Source organism: Anolis sagrei, chromosome 4 (genome assembly GCF_037176765.1).
Source record: "Anolis sagrei isolate rAnoSag1 chromosome 4, rAnoSag1.mat, whole genome shotgun sequence".
Taxonomy (NCBI): domain Eukaryota; kingdom Metazoa; phylum Chordata; class Lepidosauria; order Squamata; family Dactyloidae; genus Anolis; species Anolis sagrei.
The window spans coordinates 208,771,825-208,793,765 of NC_090024.1; the positions used below are offsets into that span (position 1 = coordinate 208,771,825).

The 21,941-nt window shown below is 38.3% G+C and overlaps 1 protein-coding gene across 8 annotated transcripts in view; it reads left to right on the top strand.

Moving 5' to 3' along the window:
• Positions 1-21,459, top strand: part of TOX2 (TOX high mobility group box family member 2) — a 268,905-nt gene extending 247,446 nt beyond the window's left edge. For 7 of the 8 annotated variants that reach the window (XM_060772356.2, XM_060772362.2, XM_060772357.2 and 4 more), the window contains 4 exons: positions 641-721; positions 6,214-6,621; positions 8,196-8,326; positions 20,326-21,458. In XM_060772356.2, coding sequence (XP_060628339.2) covers positions 641-721; positions 6,214-6,621; positions 8,196-8,326; positions 20,326-20,362 — 657 coding nt within the window. In that variant the 3' untranslated portion in view covers positions 20,363-21,458. Of the gene's footprint in view, positions 1-640; positions 722-6,213; positions 6,622-8,195; positions 8,327-20,325 lie in introns of all 8 variants that reach the window. The other variant, XM_060772360.2, reaches the window with a different exon arrangement.
• Positions 21,460-21,941: the final 482 nt, after the last annotated feature.

Genomic DNA, 21,941 nt, shown 5'->3' on the forward strand with positions numbered 1-21,941 from the left:
CAAACATTCAATGCCCTAATACAACAACAATACATTCATGCTAACAAAATTTATACAACCCAACATATAAATATGAATTATAACTGAACAAACTAAAATTAAATGGAAAGCACAGCCTGTTATAACAGACATAAGACAAAACATCCAACATCAAATGGAAACATTGATTTCCCATTTCTTTGGGGCAAAGGAAAAGATGGTGAGCATATATATAAACTGGCAGTTAGGATCTTAGTGCCGTTCTGGCAATGAATCATTATGCTTCTGAAGTTGGCAAAATGGGAGTAATGCAGAACATGTGCCATAGACAACCTTGGCACCACACTTCTGCTCTAATGCACCCAAGTCACTTCTGCCTTGACATACTTCAAATATCCAGACAATGGAGGGAAGCATACAGATACATTTCTGATAATACCAATTGATATGTCCATATTCCAGATTTTTTTGAAGTACGCGCATATTTCAAGTTTTGATTTGCCCTGCATTTTCTGTCTTTGGAAATGGTGTATTTACACATCATTGGTGCTAAAACTCTCTTCTAGCAAATCAAAACAGGTCATGTGAAATGGCAACATGTGAGAGGTGTCATGGCATTCTAGTCTGTGTTTAATTAATATTCTCTTCTTGGGCTTTTCAGGCATATAAAAGGAAAACCGAAGCAGCAAAGAAAGAGTATCTTAAAGCTCTGGCAGCCTACCGGGCCAGCTTGGTTTCCAAGGTAACAGACTATGTTTCATATGTGAATCTCTATGGATGTGGCAATGATAAATTAGTTGCAACTCATGGAAATCTCTGGGGAGGAGCAAGTTTGTGAGAAATGCACTGTAACTGTGCTATCAAAACTAATTTCAGTGTTAACTACCTTCTGCTCAAGCTAAGCAAAATACTCTGTGGCATGACGGAAGAATACATTGTACGGATCCTACTCCCCATCCCTCACTGTGCCAAAATAACACCTAGTTTACTCTGGTATATTGCGATATATGAAGGCAGGACTTCTGGGATTTCTCCCTGTTGCAACCAGAGTCATAACTTTAGTTTTGAGGTCTGGGTTAATACTAATCAAAGGCAGACTGAATTACTTTTCACAGCTATTCCAAGCTCCTTATAACAAAACAAAATATAATTTCCATTGCATGGTTCAATTCTCACTGAAACCACATTGGGTTCTTGAACTCTTTTGAACTCTGCATTGTTATTTTTAAGCAGATCTAAGAAGGATATATTGAGTTGTGTATATAATCCTACTTGAATTAAATTTATATCACTGTAGTTGTAGAACATGTATTACAGGTTGACTTTCCCTTTCCTGGAAATCCAAAAGAGTCCCAAAACCAAAGTTTTTTGCTGCTACCACTTCCACCTTTGAGGAAAGGCAGCTAGTTAGTTGCACATCAAGCACCCATTAAATTTTTCTCAAGGAGACCTTGTTCCACAATTGAGAAAGAGAAGTTCAGGTCTTGCAGCTTAATTTACACAAAGGCCCTATAAAAGCAATTATTGGTTAAAGGAAATGTTGAAGGTCTCCATAAGCTCACCCAACCCATGTCATACTTACCCTTTGTGCACTGTTTTCAGGGCACATGCCTCACCAAATATTGAACAGAAAAAGAGCACAGCATAGATTTGCCAGGCAGCCAGAGTTTTCCAGCATTTCCCAAAGTTATAGCCGCTGGATACATTACATTTTCCCCTCCTCTCCCATCTGCTTTTTATAGGGACTTTGTGTAAATCAAGCCACAGAATCAATAGTCTTCTTCCCCTTTCCTTTCTCCATCAAATTTCTGATAGAGCTGGAGAGCTCAGTACCCCTCAATGGATACTAGATGTATAGCCAGCCTTCTTTTCCTGTGTTGTCTTTCACTATGTATATGCAAATAGGTATTCCAAAATCAGAAAAAAAAAATCTGAAATCAGAAAAAACTCTGCATCTTAAATAGTGATGTCGTGTTTGTCAAAGGTGGTGGTGGGAGGTATAGGGGGAGATATTCCCAGTTTGGAGATAATGGGGAAATCAAACCCCAAAAATAAAACAGGAGATTGGTGGAGGAGCCTTTGCTTCTTGAAGTACTGTTTTTGAGACACCTGCCACTGTCAGAAACAGAATACGGGACTGAGTGAACGTTGAACTGATCTAGTAAAGCTATCCTTGTGCTTGTAACTGCAGAAATTCATTTGGAATGCTATTTTGTTAAAATAACTTGGTCATGAATGTCCATTTGAGAAAACCATGGAAAAGTGTGCCAGACAGAACAAAACACTTGGATATTTGAGCAGTTGTGGTCAAAAAAATACCAACTAGATATGAGGAAGAAAATATGGGAAATGTCCATGCTAAATTGTGAAAACTAGAAGTAAACTAGTAGTATTGGGTTTTGACATATGACTAGGCAGGTCAGAGTTTCCTTGTAAATGTTCTTCCATTTCTGAATTTATCTAATACTAGGGTGAAGAATTGTGTACCTCTAGATGTTGTTTAACTGTGAATCCCATTGTGCCTGGCTGCCTTGGGTTTCCAATCCAGGCCTAATTGGTGCCTATTCCAATATGAATGTCTTGAGAAACAGTTATAGGAAACCGTTGCTTTGTGATTATCTTTCTTATACATGGTGGTAAAAACATTTCCATAGCAATTATATATTGGTCATATCAAAATTCATAATTTTGGCTCCTAAATGTGCCCTTGACTTAAATATGAGGTCAACTTATGCATGAGTATATATGGTACTTTAAAGGATGATACCTCCCATAATCTTCAGGTCAGGTAGTCACTTGGGCATTCTGGGATTTGTCATCTAAAAAGGATCTATTTCTGAATCAGTACGTAATTTTTCCAAGTGTTTGATCCACTGCTTGTCCCAGGCAATCATGCAGAAAGAATGAAAAGGAGTTATTAAAAGACTGTACAGATCAAAACCAGGGCAAGTACCCAATTCCCCCACTGGTATACTGTATACCAACATGAAAGGATAACATCACAAAAGAAAACTGCAAATTATAATTATAAAAACAAGCTGGGAATGACTAAATCAACCCAATGCCTCCAATAAGAAGGATGTTGATAGAGGTTTTCATAGTATGAGATCCTTTGTGCAAAGCAAGTCAAAGTGGATCCTTGTCAAATGTAAAGCAAGGTCATTTTTCTCTAACTGTTGTGTTTTAGATCGTATTCTTCCTTTTTGTTGCCTACATTTTCAACTTTATTTTCTAGATAAATAGAAATAAAATGAAAGGATCTTTTCTAGTATTATAGTCTCACTAATCACATTTAGCATGCAAACCGATGTGGGTGAAGTCAAACTCAGAAAAAATAAAGTTTTGGACTGTAGTTCCCAGAATTCCCTAATCGGTATGTCCAATTTTCTTTTTCCAAACTTTGTATATCCAAGGCCTCCAGTCAAGTGGGTGTACTCCCTTATGATCTCCTTGAACATGCTCCCTGCTGAGCTGGCTTTCATCTCAAAGTTGCTACTCTTGAAGTTGTGTAGTGGTTGGAAAGGGCTGGATAATTTGACTGGAACTATCTGGCAAGCATAGAGCTCAGACACCATGTTGCGCTTCCTAAATCAGCTGCGCAAGTGGCCAAGCAGAGATTACAATTTTTTAGTTAATATTGTGAGGAGTTGCATTTACTTTATTTTTAATACCCTACATAATTTTAATTTTAGCATAATTAAAAGTGAGGTAAACATACACTTCATGCTGTGGAGTGAGCATTGAGGAACCTTGCCTGGGGAGTTAACAGAGCCATATTTGAAGGTTAAGAGCTGTGGCAAAAAGGTCAAAAAGGAAATAATCTGAGTCCCTTTCATTGGTTTAAGTGTTTAAAAAGATTCATAACTGCACTGAATGTATTTAAGGTTGGATATTTTGATATTGGTATTCAGTTCATGCTGTGTATAATTCATTGGCACAGAATCTTGCCGCATTTAGTGGAGCAGCAATAATAACTGTTGTGGGATTTTTTTAAAGACAGTTTTAAAAGGTGACTTTCATATTTAAATAAATCTGGAATGAAATTTTTAGGGGGAAAAATCCTACTACTGACACTTATCTTTAGTAGCAAGTGCCTTAAAATCTTGTCTGTTGCCTTAGATAGATAAATAAGTAATTTCTTACATTAGAAGTTCTTTGCATTTGAAGCAGTGCACAAAATGAAGCAGGTGGCAAAGTAGATAGCAAACACAGAAAATGTTCTGTCATTTTGGGAGTTTCATTACTTGGAACATCCTTCCCTGAATTGATGCCCTCTAGACATTCAGCATTGCAACTCCCATCTGCTCCTGCTAGCAGGGCCAGTGGGGAGTGGGAGATGGTGGGAGTTATCACACAAAACATCTGGAGAGTCCTGAGTTGATGAGGGATTAGATATTAAGGACACCCAAATTAGGAAAGCCTCCCTTTTTTTAAGCTCCATCACCTTCCCTTGAATTATCTTTGTCACTTCTAAAGACAATGTTTAATTAGAAACTCCTTTGAATTTTAAACTCATTTCAAATATCTTATTTGCTGTTGAGTCATTGGTGGAAGCAACTGTGAGTAGTGTGCACGTACCTCCCTCCCCTAAAAAAAAAAACCTCAAAAGACCCATAATGGTTCTAGAAGGCACTAATTCTTAGAGCATTTACCAGATAAGGGGACAGCTAAATAAAATAATTATACAAATAAATGTCTTATATTCATCTATTTGGACCAGTGGTTTTCAACCCATGGGTCACCAGGTGTTTTGGCCTACAACTCCCAGAACTCCCAGCCATCTTACAAGCTGTTAGGATTTCTGGGAGTTGAAGGCCAAAACATCTGGGGACTCACAGGTTGAGAACCACTGGTCAGGACCATAATTGGAGTCTCTACTGACTGTCTGTAGTTCTCCAGGCTCTTGAAAAGAAGCATTACCTGTTACATCATCCTATAGATCGAGGATAGGGAATGTGTAGATGTCCAGATATTGTTGGACTGCAATTACTATCTGTTGCATCCAGCTATGACATATGCTACAGGCAGGGGCGGCTCAACCCATTATGCAAAGTAAGCATTTGCAGTATAGTTGATTTTGCCCAGGAGCGCTCTTGGGGGAAAATAGACCTTGACATATGCGAGTTGTAGTTACTGGGATGTATAGTTCACTTACAATCAAAGAGCATTCTGAACTCCACCAATGATGGAATTGAACCAAATATGGCACACAGAACTCCCATGATGAACAGAAAATATATATCAATGATTGAGGGGGGGGGGGGGAACCAAAATACTGTTTGCTTACCATTGAAAATTACCTAGGACCGACTCTGCCTACAGGTCAACAATATCTGGAAGGACATAGAATCCCCATATGCCATCAGGTACAACCCTCTGCTCAATGCAGGAACACCAACTAGAGTAACTCCAGTAGATAGTCTCTTTTTGAAGATGCTCAGAGGAGTAGACCCCACCACTTTTATAGGTAATTGGTTCAATTGTGGAAGCACTCTAACCATCAAGAAGTTTCTTCTGATTTTCAATTGAAATACACTCTTTTTACACTTAAAAACATTAGAACTGGTCCTACCTTCTGGAGACCCAGGAAACAAACCTGCAGCCTCCACTTTGTGACTGTCTTTTAGATATTTAAGAAGTGTGGTTATGTCACTCCTTAATCTAAGCACTGATCCAGGAAGTATGTATTATGGTTTTCTTACTTATAAATTACCATTTTGACTAGTTTTCTATGCTAGCAATCATGGGTCCATTTCTGTTGAAAGTGAAAATGACAAGGTTATTTGCCAAGTTGCCTCTAGAGAAATGCAGAGAAAAAGACAGGCTGTTCGTTGCATATTTGTGAAGGGTTTGGTTTTTTTACTTTTGTTAATTCTCCTCCGAAACAAAACTTTCTTCTTTGCATTATGATTTATTCACACAGGAAATAGTATTGCACCCCAAATCTAGATTTGTGAAATTCAGTTGGAGGGTTGTAGCAGAGGATGAAATAGATTTTAAGGAGCAAGCTATTCACATTAGGCACATTTTAAATACATTGGTGATTGTGAAATGCCCCAAGGAAAGCCAGGCTAGACTTTTAAACAAAGTTTAAAGGCAAGGCAGGCATACTGTTCACTAATCCAGATACGCCAATTACATTGCTAAATTTCAGAGACTCAACTTTCACTTCCAATTTTTCTCCCTCCCTTTCTCTCCCCCACCTTTCTCTTTGTGCATTTTTGCCCCCAACAGAGCTCAGCTGACCAAGGGGAGGCAAAAAGTCCTCAGACTAACCAACCTTCAAAAATGATCCCACCAAAACAGCCCTTGTATACAATGCCTCCACAAGCTTCATCACCTTATCCTGGCTTGGGCTCCTTCCTGTCCCCATCAGATCTTCAGAGTTATCGTGGACATCCTCATCCCAGCCTCTCCAGGACCCTCAATTCCAAGCCCATGCTGCCCAGCATTAGTGCCTCACCACCCCCTTCTTTTCAAATAAGCCCCCCACTCCATCAGCAGCTGTCTTTGCATCACCCACAGAGCTCCATCCTCAACCAATCCCTCAGCATGCAGCAGGTCCCACAGCAACCCATCTTGTCTCCTTCGATGGCACTACAGGTACAGCCCCCAATGAACTCTTCACCACCTGGTCAGCAGGTAAGTGACTCAAGTTTTAAACTGTAAACTTAAAACCAGGGATTGTGTATGTCCCAGTTTGGTACACTTAAGGCAGACATGACACTTGCAAACCACAAGTTTGCACTTTCTTTTATTAATTAGCATCCCCACTAGACTGCTTGGAAGATCAGGGACACAGTGATTTGCCAAAGAGTGTTTAATCGTTTTCCCCATCCCATTTTCTCATGTTAGTATTTCGTTCCCGCAAAACAGTTATGGTCTCTGAAATGGAAAACGACTGGAAGACCATTCATTCCTATGAGCTTGAATCCAGCTAGAGGAGCGTCACTGAATTAGTCAGATTTACTTAAGTGTCAATTTACTATTCTGCACTGGATTTGCTGTGTTGGAACTAACAGTTGGATTTAGGTCTAATACTGATTGTTCAAGTGCCATGGGAAAAACCCATTCACGACAATTGATTTCTGGGACTTGAACTTTCATGTCCACTAATTACCTTGTGGGTTAGGTTCCTATTCTCTGCCATAGGATTGACTAGTATGACCTGGGTAGGTTCAGAACAGCAGTGAGATAAAGCTCAGTTTAGGTTCTCTCATGAGGAACCTCACTCTGCAAACACAGTGTTTCATTCCTAGAACTTGGCAAGGAGTCCAGACTATGTTGTTTTTCAGAAACTAGATGGAAGACTGATTTTAATCTTGTAAAACAGAGATTATAGAATTATAGATGGAGATGGAGAAAGTATCATTTTAAAATGTCCATCAAGATTTATTACTGTGTTAAAATAATACCTAGTGATTTAGGTTGAGATCAATCAGCCTCAAAGCATGTTAAAGGTGAACTAACAGTGAGACTGCTTTAGAATAAGGGAACTAAATGCAGAGTTGGAAATGAAATGCTTTGCAGAATTGGTTTGACTTATTTCTAAATGCCAATTTTCCTGAACTGCAATTTACTACTATTTTCTGTGAAACCTCTTGTTGGAGTTTCTTATGACTTCCTGTACTAGCAATGTTCATGGTTAAAATATTGACCATTCAGCCATCTTTATATATCTTACACAAGCATAACCAACATCTGGAACATCTGTCTCTATAACTGTTCTTTTCCACATAGAAAGATGCATCTAATGAAGAAATAATGCTTGGAACGATTGTCCTTATCATGTCACATCATATTTAGCTATTTAAATGTATTACGGGAGTAAAAAATCTGTTTCTTGTGGAGAGTGATTATGATGTTGGGGAGAGGGACTGGCAGACACAGACAAAGGCATTAATCATTGTGCCTAATAGTGACAGTAGATATGGAATGAGGTTTTCCAAAAAAAATCACCTCATAAAACAAGAAGAAAGCAAGCAGCAAACCGTTTTACAAAAGCAATAGTCTATTAGATATTACTACTGTGAGCACATCTTCATATCCCTTGAAGCTTGTCTGCTTTTCCCTGCCCATGTATTTAACTACTTTGCTCAGCTTGGACTTTTTTCTGGAGTGTTTTTGACAAGTGGTTACATGTAAAGCCAAGCTGTTCTGCCCACATCCAAGTGTGTAACGTTCTCTTTTCTTTTGCTCTTGTCTTCCACATGTAGGACTTTTCACATATATCATCCGAGTTTCAGAACAGTGTTGGGCCACGATCACCTGGTGCATCAAACCCGCCGGGAAATACCGACTGGGACAATGATTACCCCAACAGAGAGTGTGGGATTAACCATTGCAGGCAAGTAGACAAAATACAAAATTTCCTCTTCCTTAGAGGCCCATCTACAATACATTTATTTGCAGAATCAGAGACATATTGTTTGTGGTTTAAGGTCAAGAATAAAGAATAATGAAGTCATCAAGACACCGTGTTCCAAAACATTCATATTTGTTTTGGACACAAGTTTGTTTTTATTTAGAAATTTGCTGTGCCAAGAAACAGAGCTATCTTTTTCTCAAAATAATTGCAAGGGTTTTTTGGCTTAAAATGGTTTGGGTTTGATTTGATAAGTGGTCATTATTTACCTCTCACTGATTTTCCTTTCTATTATGCATTACAGAATCAGTCTGTATTACCTTTTTATTTGGTCTCCCTTGGAGAAAACTTTATTTCAGGTAGAAGTTGAATACTTCGGAAAACTTTGTTTAAAGGGCTAATTGGCCCAAATCATGACATAATTGGTAACATTCCAGTTGGATATTTTTTAAGGGAGTTGGGGCATTGCAGGAACAAATGCAACCTCCCTACATATTTATTCCATCTGGAAGAGCCCTCAGTTTGCATCTCTGGCAGAATTGTAGTGCTATTAAAAGGTGAAGTAAAGGTTTCCCCTTGACATTAAGTCTAGTCATGTCTGACTCTGCGGGGTAGTGCTCATCTCCATTTCTAAGCTGAAGAGCTGGCGTTGTCCATAGACAACTCCAAGGTCATGTGGCTGGCATGACTGCATGAAGCATCATTACTTTCCCACTAAAGTGCTACCTATTGATCTACTTACATTTGCATGTTTTCAAATTGCTAGGTTGGCAGGAGTTGGGGCTAACAGTGGGAGCTCACGCCGCTTCCCAGATTTGAACCACTGACCTTTAGGTCAGCAAGTTCAGCCGCTCAGTGGTTTAAACTGGGATGCTATTCCACTTTAATTGCAATTCTTCTATCCTGTAGAATCCTGGGATTGGCAGCTTAGGGAGAGCTTTTTAGAGATCTCAGTCAGAATGCTTCAGTATATCACCAAGCCCCAGGATTCGATAGGATGGTATCATGGCATTTAAAGTGAAATCAAAGTACCATATTATAATTGTTCAGTGTGAATGGGCTCACAGGAGAGACTCTGGCTATCCACAGTGATAGTCTTTGATCGGCATACATAATTTTAGTTATGACTCCATGGTGAAAGCACATGCACTGCGTATCAGGTGAATGCACTTTCACCTTCTTCTGTAGATCTTGTTCAGAAAACCATCCTAAAAGGTGCTCCATTCTTTGGAATACAACATTGACTGGCTAGAAACATCACATTACTAACCCATTTCTTCCCCTTTCTTCTTATTCATTAAACCACCGAGGTAGAACAAATATACAAACATTTTTAGATAATATGATTCTTTTAAAAAAAACACTGTAGGAATACATATATGTGTATATGACTTCAGGTTACACATTAATTTATGGTGGCCCCATGGGTTTTTTTATTAGCCAAGGTGGTTTTCCCAGCCCCTTACTCAGAAATATAATCCACAACACCTGGTATTCAGACCCTATCTACACTGACATATAATCCAGTTTCTGCATCCATCTTATCTGCTTTGAACTGGATTATATGGCAGTGTAGATCCAGCCTCAATAGCAGTCTTCCATCCAAGTACTAAAATGGGCTGGCTCCACTTAAGTTTGCTAAATTTTAACTTTGTATATTGATGTACTTTGATATACTTATTCAGACACTAGCTGTACCCAGCCATGCGTTGCTGTGGCCCATTGTGGAGAAATGGGAGAGAAAGAAAACAGGAAGAGCTCATTTCTCAGCTATCAATACAAAACTGAAGTGGCAAAGTGTCAACCTAAGATAGGCCCATTTCAGTCTCCTTGAGGCCAAAGGGTTATATGGATGTGTGGAAGGGCCCTGGGTTACCTGAGTCCACACTGCCATATAGCCCAGTTCAAAGATATTATATAGGTATTATTATTGTTGTTGTCATTATAGACATATAGATATTATTATTATAGACACAAATATTATTATTAAAGCTATATAGGTATTAGTATTATAGATGTGATTTATTTATTTATTTCATATCAAAAGCATTGCATAAATTAGTATAAAACTGATAAAAAATAGAAGGCACACAGGGCTCAATATCTTTTGACCAAAAGCGGACAACAGATGTATGGATATTATTACAGACCTATAGATATTATTATAGACATATAATGTTATTATTATTATTGTTATTATTATAGATATTATATAGCTATTATTATTATTATTATAGATGTATACATATTATATGTGTATATAGATATTATTATTATTATTATTATAGACTTAGATATTACAGGCATATTGGTATTATTGTTATAAATGTACAGATATTTTTGACAGAGATATTATAATTACAGACCTGTAGATATTATTATAGGCATATAGACATTATTACAGACATACAGATATTACGATAGAAATGTAGATATTATTGTTATAGACATATAGATATCATAGACATATATATTATTATAGATTGATAGATATTATTATTGTAGATATATTATAGCCTTGGGTTGCTATAAAGTAAAAATGGATGGCAATCTTTTAGGAGTGTTTTGATTGTGCCTTCCTGGACAGCCTTTCTGAACTCAGAGTGTGTGTTTTTGTCCTTTATTTGAATACTGGACTTCATTTCCCAGAATTCCTTCCCTTAACTCAGTATGGGTGAGCTTTCTGGGCACACACACACACACAGAAACCCTCCCGTGTGAGTTCCCAGCAGCCCAGCGGAGGCAGCTCCATGCTGTCCAGAGGAAAGAAGGAAAGGAAAGGAAAGGAAAGGAAAGGAAAGGAGGGAGATCTGGAGGAGGGTGTCCTCTCACTCTCTCTCTCTGTCCCTCCTTCCCTCCCTCTATCTTTCTGAATCTTTTTGGAAAGGCAGTGGGTAGCAAGAGGGATAGACTGGCCACCTTTCCCAACCTCTCTCATTCCGCCTCTCTCTCTCTCTCTCACTCTCAGCTGTTGGGTTTTTTCCCTCCTGCAGGAGAGAGGGGTGGGGAAGGGTGTTCTTTTAACGCATGCTCTGTATAGGAATTTAACTTTGTGGGGGGTAAATTCTTTCCGGTTAATTTTTTTTTTTTTTTGCATGAAGGACATAAATCGCTTTGGTTGGTATCTTGTGTCCAAATTTGGCCACAATTCAACCAGTGATTTTTGAGTTCACAAACAAACATTACATTTTTATTTATATAAATTTCACTATATTTAGTTGTCCAATAATTTTTTTGTTGTATTTCTTTTAGAAAATCAAATATCAGTAAAAGCTAATGCAAAAAGGAGAGTCTTTATTGTAGATAGAGGCAGGCACATTAAGTAGATAAGGATTCAAGTTAGATAAATTAAAAACCAATATCAGTGACTATCATGCTGATATAATGGTTATCTTTAAATAAGCCTCACATCTAAACATGATCATCCAATTAAGCCACTTATGTAACTACATAACAACATCTTAAAATAGGAAATCATATCTCATGTGCAATCCATAGTTTTCCTTCGTATATCTCAGAAAGGTTTCAATTTTTGACACACCCCCCCACCAGTTCTTGAAATACTTCCCAAAAAATACATGTGAGGAATGAGCAATATACATTTAATTGGCATTCAATTAAATGTCAGTAAATGTGTGTTGAATATCATATTTTTAAAAATAAAATGTGGTCAGCCCACCTGAAGCACGATGGAAGCAGCAAGAAAAACTAATGCATCAAACTTTGGTTTGTTTCCCAGTACATTTTGTTAAATTTGTGCAAAGGCAGAAGGTGCCGAGTTTGGAGATATTTGATGATACATTTGATCCTTTGATTGTCAATAGCTCTCCACAGTCTTGGATAGAGTTATTTTGCATCACCTACTATCTAACACTCTCCCTTTTTGCTAGAAGTGCAAAGAGATCCAACTTTCTGCATACAAATCATGTGGCCCATTACCTAGACATGGATTTTCCTGACCACAACTAAGACTTGTCTGTATTAGTTGCGGCACATGGTATATCTGTGTGGAGTGAGGTATATCAGTTAAAGGCACTGAACTCCTTTCCTCATTGCCATTTCCTAATTTGATTTCTTCCACCTGCCTTGCTCAAGACAAAATCTATTTGCCACTTGAGGGAGGACACACAGATGTATGTTAAGTTTTCTTCTATGGGGCAAATATCAGCTTTTCTCTGTTCACAGTTGGAGAACAGTAGAATAATAGAATATTAGAGCTGGAAGAGACCACATGAGCCATCTAGTCCAACCTCCTGCCATGCAGGAAAAGCACAATGAAAGTATCTCTGACAGTTGACCATCTAACCTCTGTTTAAAAGTTTCCAGGGAAGGAGCTTCCACCACACTTCAAGGCAGAGACTCCACTGTTGAATAGCTTGTATCATCATGAAGTTATTCCTAATGTTCACGTGGAATCTCCTTTCCTGTAATTTGAACCCATTTCTCATATTCCTAGTTTCAAGGGCAGCAGAAAACAAGTCTGCTCACTCTTCCTTATAACACCTCTTCACATATTTATACATGGCTATCATGTCTTCTCTCAACTTTCTCTTCTGCAAGCTAAATATACCCAGTTCTTTAAGATGCTCCTCATAGGGCATGGTCTTCAGACCTTAGATCGTTTTAGTCTCCCTCCTCTGGACAGCTTCCAGCTTGTCAATATCTCTTTTGAACTCTGGTGGCCAGAATTGGATACAATATTCCAGGTGAGGTCTAACCAAAGCAGAATTGCCTTTTGTATTAATTTTTAAAATAGGAGGTGTATAACAAGAAATCTGACAAAGAGGTAATTATGTAAGATAGTGTTCCCCACTGGAAATAGATTGCCCAGTCATTAAATGGAGATGGAAGAGATCCAAGCCAGGCCCAGATTGGGCCTTATCCTGTATATTTACCATAGGGGTGGCATGTGATTGTTGTCAACCCAGTGGCTTGCTGCAGTTGCATTGCTCATGATCCTAATGGTTATTTTGATTTTTGTGCAATTCCTATGCTGTTGAATAAATAATAGTTAGGATGAAGAGACTGGAAATAGTTAGAAGAGAATGATAGTGTGGCATGCTATTTTTATAACATTGTGGGAGTGGGAGGATAAGTGATTTCGAGCAGCCTATTAGCATCCCCAAATTTTCAAAATGCTGGAATTCCTGCTATAGATGTGGTTTTCTTTGCAGTAAAAGAGGCTGATTTTAAATGTTGCATATATGGCTCACATACGCATTTTTCTAGTAATGAGACACCTAGCGTGAGGATAGTAAGTATTAGAAACTACTCTTAAGAAGAGCTTCATTATCTAGCTCAGTGCTATTGTTAATATTACATTAATTATATTACAGTATTTTAGACTATGTATATTCTAGAATATATATTGTATATATTCTAATATACATTTGCATTATCTAGGCTCATTGGACTATTGAAGAACACTGGAGAATAGCCTATGGAACCATGAGTGCAGTGGGCAAGTAGGAGCTCCAAGTAATGAAAACAAATTATTTAGCATTCTGGCAAGATGCTGTTTTGTGTGCCTAGTGCCCCATGCCATTCATGTTCAAAGCTCTCATATTTCATGCCTTTGTCACAGTGAAAATGTCAGATTTCATGGTTTTAGCTCATATTCCTGGAAAATATTATTTAAGGCATTCAGATTATGTTAAAAATGACAGGAACTCATTCTAGAAGATATGGGATGAGCTAACTTCGTTAACTCATATAATGCAGCAAAATTTCTATGGAGTGACACAGTGAAGGAAAGTGTTTTGCAAGCTTGTTTATTTAGTTATTCATTTTATTTTATACATCCTTTCTGCCCAAAGTCACACGCAAAATACTAACAATAAATTTATTGTCGAAGGCTTTCATGGCCGGAATCACTCAGTTCTTGTGGGTTTTTTCGGGCTATATGGCCATGTTCTGGAGGCATGCCTCCAGAACATGGCCATATAGCCCGAAAAAACCCACAAGAACTGACTAACAATAAAATTCAAATAAAAACAGAAATGTGGTTCTTGAATCTGGCCAAGTTTCTGGTGTTTTTGGCCACACACACATAATCAAATTTGGGTATATCAAATGTCATCCGTGCACAAATATGATACTTCCCATAATATATGGGGTTTGCATATGTTCTGTTGAACGTATCATTTATATAAATCCAGCAACAGTAGGCCTTTAAATTTTAACAAAAATAGTGCATTAAGTATGATATTGGCATCTGTAATGAGATTCTAGGGACCTGCATTCTAGTGTACAAAATAATTTAGTTCAAGAATTGCAGTAATTGCATTTGGTTAGTCAAGAAGTGAAGATTTCTTTAAAAGTTTGAATGCTCCTATGTGCTGTCTTCTAGACCTGCTAACAACAGAAAGCTATTAAAAGCTCATTGAAATCTATTGCTGAAAACCTAAGAGAATAGGAACATTTCACTTGCGAACAGAAGGGCAGCAAAGAAGGAACCATCCTAGTCTCTCTTGGGAAGGAGTTTCAGAGTATGAGAGTAGCCACTGAGAAGGTCCCACCAAATCTGCCTGAGAACATCATGAGACTGAGAGAACAGCCCCTCCATCAAAGATCTTAGAGCTCGGACAAACTCATGTAGGGAAAGAAGGTCCTTCAGATATTTTGAAGCCATATTGGGTATTACGGGTCATAACAAGCATTTTAAACTACCCCTCAGAAGTAGAACAAAAGCCAATGGAGCTGTCGCAACAAGGGAGTTGTATACTCTGTGTCAGGGGTCCTCAAACGTTTTAAACAGAGGGCCAGGTCACAGTCCCTCAAACTGTTAGAGGGCTAGATTATAATCGGAAAAAAACCCCATGAATTTCTATGCACACTGCAAATATCTTATTTGTAGTGCTAAAAACACTTACAAACAATACAATAATTAAAATGAAAAACAATTTTAACAAATATAAACTTATTAGTATTTCAATGGGAAGTGTGGACTGCTCTTGGTTGATAAGATTTTTGTTGTTGTGTGCTTTTAAGTCATTTCAGACTTAGGTTGACCCTGAGTGAGGGCCAGGTAAATGACCTTGGAGGGCTGTATCCGGCCACTAGGCCTTAATTTGGGGACCCCTGCTCTATGTAGTCAGCCCTGATAACAGCCTGACTTCATCCATTTTGGTCAAATGAAGTTTCTGAGCATTTCTCAAAGGCAATTCCATGTAGAGTATATTACAGTAGTTAACCAAAACATGTGTTATCATAGCCAGACTACACCAGTCTACTTAAAGTAAAATGTTGGTTATGTGGGACAGCCTAGGCCCATGAATCTGTAGGTTATTTTAGAACTTTAAAAGCAGAACCTCATCTTTTGTATATGAGGTGAAGATGTTGTTGAATCCTCTTCAATGCATTGTCATTGAGAAACACTCAGGGACCACAACTATGTAGAATTATCAAGACCTTGAGACAAATCTGTCTTACTGCTGCTTCTGCATCAGTAGATAAACAACTAATCTCAGATCATTAATCTTCATTCTGTTATTTTAGTAAGACTTGCTCCATTACAATGGCAAAGATTGCTGAAAGATTTTTTTTTCTTTAAAGTGTCCTGCTGTGTTTTGATTTTTCCTCTGTGTTTTTCAGACATTCAAGTACTGAATAATTGTCAATTGCTCATATCACTCACAGTTAATTACTATTTACTCTTCCTTGCCACCATGTATGATCTGCTCTCAGGGCTTCTTAATCAAACTTGGTAATGTAAGCTGTGTTCTTTCAACCTTTTAGTTCAAAGTGGCCATGGGTACACGGCAGAGTAAATAGCCAGAGCAGAGCATTAGTCTGTAGAACAAATCACCCAGACCTGCTGACTTGCATATAGCCAGTTTGTCCAAACAAAAACAGACTACACTAATTCATGCTGGAGACTAGAAGATGCATTCCAAATTATCCAGTCTTCCAAATCACTTGAGTAAGTGAACAAACGCCATAAAAAAGCAAAGATAAAGCACAGCAAACGCACTTAGTTTAGATTCAATTATTTATAGTAATACCCGTAATGTGTTTGGAAGAGTAGTTTGTAAAATTAATGAAGTTTAGGTACTAGAAGACTTCACTACTTCATGCTCGCATTAAATCTTTGCTGAGGGAAGGAAGACAGAACACTTTAAATGGAGAGTATAAAAAGTACAGATAAGTGATTTATAAGAGAGAAAAACGATGGATACAATACAGCACTGGCATATTTTGCAAAGCAGTACAGTGTGGCATTCTGCTTCCTCCTCAGTATGTGCTTGTCGTCTGCAAATCTAAAAAGGAACAAGAAACGGCCAGTAAAAAGGGATCACAGACCCCTTGATTTAAATCTGGGCTTGCTAAGACATGGAAAGACTTGTTGGGGTGTAATCCATGTTTTGAAGAAAAGAAGTCATGCAGTAAGAAGAACAAGACTTCCTTTCAGCCTCTATTATTTTGCCTCCCTATATCTTCTCAGTTCTGCCCCCTCTTCCAAAATAAACACTATTCTTTCCTTGCTGAACTGAACTGAGCTTGCTTCTACAGCAGCGTTTCTCAACCTGGGGACCAGGACCCCGGGGGGGGGGGGGTCATGAGGGGGTCTTCATAGGGGTCGCCAAAGACCATCAGAATATACAGTATTTTCTGCTGGTCATGGAAGTTCTATGTGGGAAGTTTGGCCCAATTCTATCATTGGTGGAGTTCGGAATGCTCTTTGATTGTAGGTGAATTATAAATCCCAGCAACTACAACTCCCAAATGTCAAATCTATTTTCCCCAAACTCCACCAGTGTTCTTGTTTGGGCACATTGAGTATTCATGCCAAATTTGGTCTAAATCCATCATTGTTTGAGTCTACAGTGCTCTCCAGATGTAGGTGAACTACAACTCCAAAACTCAAGGTCAATGCCCATCAAACCCTTCCAATATTTCCTCTTGGTCATGAGAGTTCTTTGTGCCCAGTTTGGTTCAATTCCATCATTGACGGAGTTCAGAATACTTTTTGATTGTAGGTTAACTATAAATGAGAGCAACTGCAGCTCCCAAATTACAAGATCAGTCCTCTACCACACCAGTAGTCAAATTTGGGTGCATCAGGTATTTGTGCCAAATTTGGTCCAGTGAATGAAAATACATCCTGCATATCAGATATTTACATGACAATTCATAACAGTAACAAAATTGCATTATGAAGTACCAATGAAAACAATTTTATGGTTGGATGTCACCACAACATGAGGAACTGTATTAAGTGGTCACGGCACTAGGAAGGTTGATAACCACTGTTCTAGTGTCTCAGCTTAGCTCTGGAGAAAAATCTCTGGGGAATAATGCAGAAGAAAGCTACCCAAGGCCAGAAGATTGAAAAAGCCCTTCATAATATGATCCCTTCTCAATCCATATATAATATATTTAGAAAAAGTGCTACTATCTGATTTGCTCAAAGTCCTTTTGAAATCATTGACTTTCCTCCCAAATCTGAACAATCATAGAGCAAAATAATGTCTTACTTCGCGCGATGGAACAATGGCATCTCTTCATTCGGAAGCACTATAGAGACAAGGAAGGGTTGCGAAGTCTGACATGGCAAGACTTTTTTAAGTGGAACATAGAAAGTAGTAGATGGAAGGTACTTTGCTTGTTGACTCAAGTTTCCTCATCTAAAAAGACACGATTACTGCCTATGCTTTGGTTCAAGTGTTTTAAGAAAACAATACCAGAATGAAGAGACAAATTGAAGGCAAGCATTTGTCTATCTAGATTAGTTCAAGATGAATCTTTTCTACTGTGTGGAGGAGTGCAGGCACTTCAGCTTTGCTTGCTGGAACTAGGCCAATGACTTCCTAAACATCATAGGAAGAAAACTATCACTCCAAAAGCATGCTTTACCTAATGCCTGTATTCCTTTGGATTTAATCACTATACAGATAGCTCACTGATTTTAATGATTATAGTTTGCTACTTTGATTGTGTATAGCCATGATGAATTTCAAAAAAGTAAAAAGGTTCCTGGTATGCCTGCTTAGGTCTTTACAGTTATTTGGGTGGCTTTAAAAGGAGATTATCCTCATGGAGTATAAGCCTATAATGCAGTGGTTCTCAACCTGGGGTCCCTAGATATTTTTGGCCTACAACTCACAGAAATCCCAGCCAGTTTACCAGCTGTTAGGATTTCTGGGTGTTGAAGGCCAAAAACATCTGGGGACCCCAGGTTGAGAACCACTGCATAATGTTTTAGTTAGTCAGTGATTGAACTAAAGTAAAGGTTTTCCCCTGACCTTAAGTCCAGTGAGTGAGTGAGTTAAGTTTTATTTCCATCTCGCCCTTTGAGACAACAATATTATGATAAGAAAAAAACTAAACTCTAATGAAACAATAATATAATATTTCTAATACAATTAGTGGCAGGAAATATGAACATGAGAATCTGCTCTCACCACTAATCAGTGGCTACTATTAATTAACATTCATTATGAATTAATTAATTGAGCACTTGGGTACGAATGTGGGTAGAAAAATAGAGAAGTTCATCTCAACATGATTTTCTGTAAGCAGAAATGTTCTGGGGAGCAAATGTTGTGCATTGTATATGTGATGAATTTAAATTAAGTTTGATAAGATACGTATCTTGAGAATATGTTGAAGCTTAAGGGCTAAGGTGCACATCCTGGCCTTCAAATAGGAAAGGGTGAACATCCATTATTTTGCCATTTCTGTTCTTTCTTTGCCCCTCAGATGTTTAGGGGTTTTGTGGGTAAGAAATCTTTCTATGATCAATCCTGTGATTGTCCTCTTGCAATAATTTATTTTTTAATGGGAGGGCGTTCTCATCAATTATGACTATAAGATCCCATTCTTCCACTCTTTCTCCAACAGCCTCTTTTGGTGGGTTTTAATGACATGCCCAAGTTTTACTGGAGTCATATATCACATATATATTGTCTTACTTGTATTGTTGAAGACTTTCATGGCTGAAATCACTGGGCTGCTCCGGGTTTTCCGGGCTGTATGGCCATGTTCCAAATTATTCTTTCCTGACTTTTGCCCAGATCTATGGTAGACATCCTCAGAGGTTGAGAGGTCCTGATTTTAGAGATTTTTTAATACTGGTAGCCAGATTTTGTTCATTTCCATGGGTTTCCCCCCTTTCTGTTGAAATTGTCCATATGCTTGTGGCTTTCAATGGCTTCTCTGTGTAGTCTAACATGGTGGTTGTTAGAGCGGTCCAGCATTTCTGTGTTCTCAAATAATATGCTGAGTCCAGGTTGGTTTATCTGATGCTGTGTTATGGATGACTTCTCAGGTTGAATTAGTCTGCAGTGCACAGTGGACACCGCATATTATTTGAGAACACAGACATGCTGGATCACTCTAACAACCATCATGTCAGGCTACACAGAGAAGTCATTGAAAGCCACAAGCATGTGGACAATTTCAACAGAAAGGAGGAAACCATGAAAATGAACAAAATCTGTCTACCAGTATTAAAAAGCTCTAAAATCAGGACAGTAAATAAAGAGCAATGCTAAAAAAAACTGGGGAATTCCAGATAAGAATCAATCAAGGCCAGCTAACTCCTCCAAACAAATGATCCCCAGGCAGCAACCAGCCAGGTGTTGAAGCTGCAAAGCCATTAAATGCTAATCAAGGTGATCAATTGCTACATTCACACTTGCCTCCAGCAGACAAGAGTTCTTTATCCCACCCTGGACATTCCACAGATACATAAACGTGAGGTTGTCTAGTTTCCAACAGACCTCACAACCTCTGAGGATGCCTGCCATAAATGTGGGCAAAATGTCAGGAGAAAATGCTTCTGGAACATGGCCATACAGCCTGGAAAACTCACAGCAACCCACTGTCTTATTTGTGTTCTCTTTTATTTTGGAGATCATTCCAAGTGAGCTTATGTTGCTACATCTCATGCTAAGAAAACAAATTTGTGCAACAGACATCTATCTGCATAAAGGACTAATGCAGTTTTAATCGTTTATTGCCTTTTCTTCACCTTACAGCATGCTGCCAAGGGACAAGTCGCTCTACCTCACTTAAGCCCTGACATCTCCATTCTGCAAAAGGTGAAAGGAAATGACATTTTAAGAGGGTCTGTGATACAAGATACCCAGATGGGGATCAAGCAAGTCACATGGACAAGAGAGCACCTCGCCTTGGCTACATATCCTGGCTCCGAGAGTAGCCTGTCTATTCCCTTTCCTTCTCTCTTCCTCTTTCCTTCCCTTCCCTTCTTCTCAGACGTCTACTGTACATGGAAGCCAACCTGCATACATCATAAAGAACAAAATTGACAAAGGACTCCCCATCCCCACCCCACGCGCACCTTTCTCTGCTTGCCACCAGCTTAGCTATGAACCATTTTCCTAGTGAACTGCTTTCTAGATTCAGCACAGACCCGAGCGCACACTGCTCAAAGGCATTAGGCTTGGCTCAGCGGGAGAAGACGCTCTTTTTGACGACTTGCTAAATGGCACTAAACTTTGTGCAAAAGAAATGTGAAGTCTGTGTGAATATTGTACATGCAAAAGGCCTTGGATGTCTGACAAAAATAAATAAATAAATGCATATTAAAGTGGAAAACTAAATGCGATTGTTTGGAGGTTGGGTGGATGGAGCAGATGGGAAGCAGAAGTGCAAATATAAGAGGGAAACAATGTGGAAAAAAAAGACCATGAACAATATAATTTGTTGGATAGTTGTAAGTAGCTTACTAAATGTTTTAGAACTGTGCTAAAGACATCTTTAAGATTTTTTTGTGGAAAAAAGAATTAGTAGTTTACTTTATAGTAAAAGCATTTTATATTAATTGTAGCACATTTTTTTAGTTATACATAGAATGGAGATGTGTATAAAAAAAAACCCTGCCAAACTTGTTTCTATTATTTGTACAGCAAGAAATGGACAATTTATATCCATGTTATATGGCATTATTATATTTTTTTCAGCCATATGTCCATCTATTTAAATTGCTGACAAGGATTTTTGTCTATTTATGAAAAAAAATTAGAAATCAGAATTACAGTTTATGAAAAGTGCGTTTTCCATTTTTTAATTATTATTTTTATTTTGTTGGTGGTGCTGTTTTCACAGCACCTGCACATTTTGGCTCACAATGCTTATCTTACCTTTCTTTATAATAAAACATATGAAAAGTAGAAACAAGACTGCCTCATTCTTTTGTGGGACACACACAGATGTCATTCTGTGTAACTACATTTCACCAGTGGGAATTCTTGCAACCTGCAATGCCCTCTTTAAGTCCTACGTGGTTTCTAAAGGACTTTGCAGAGTAACCTACAAGATCAGGGACTTGTGAATGAAACATGCTCTTGTCTGTAAAGTAAAATAATAAGGACATTTGCTTCCTCCCATAAGTGATTTTAAGATTATCTTTTGTCCAATTCCAAAAGATTTCAGTTCGTTCATGCAGATCCAAAGTAAATGCTGACACATCAGCAGTTCTGGCCAGGGTCATTGTGCTGCGTCAGCCATATTTAGATCATGCAAACCGTGATCGTCAAGATGAAGATGCAACATCTGCTTTAGTAATGAGAAAGTGGATGTCTATATAGGCAAACAGTAGAACTATCAAACTGCTTGTGCTCCAGACTGACAT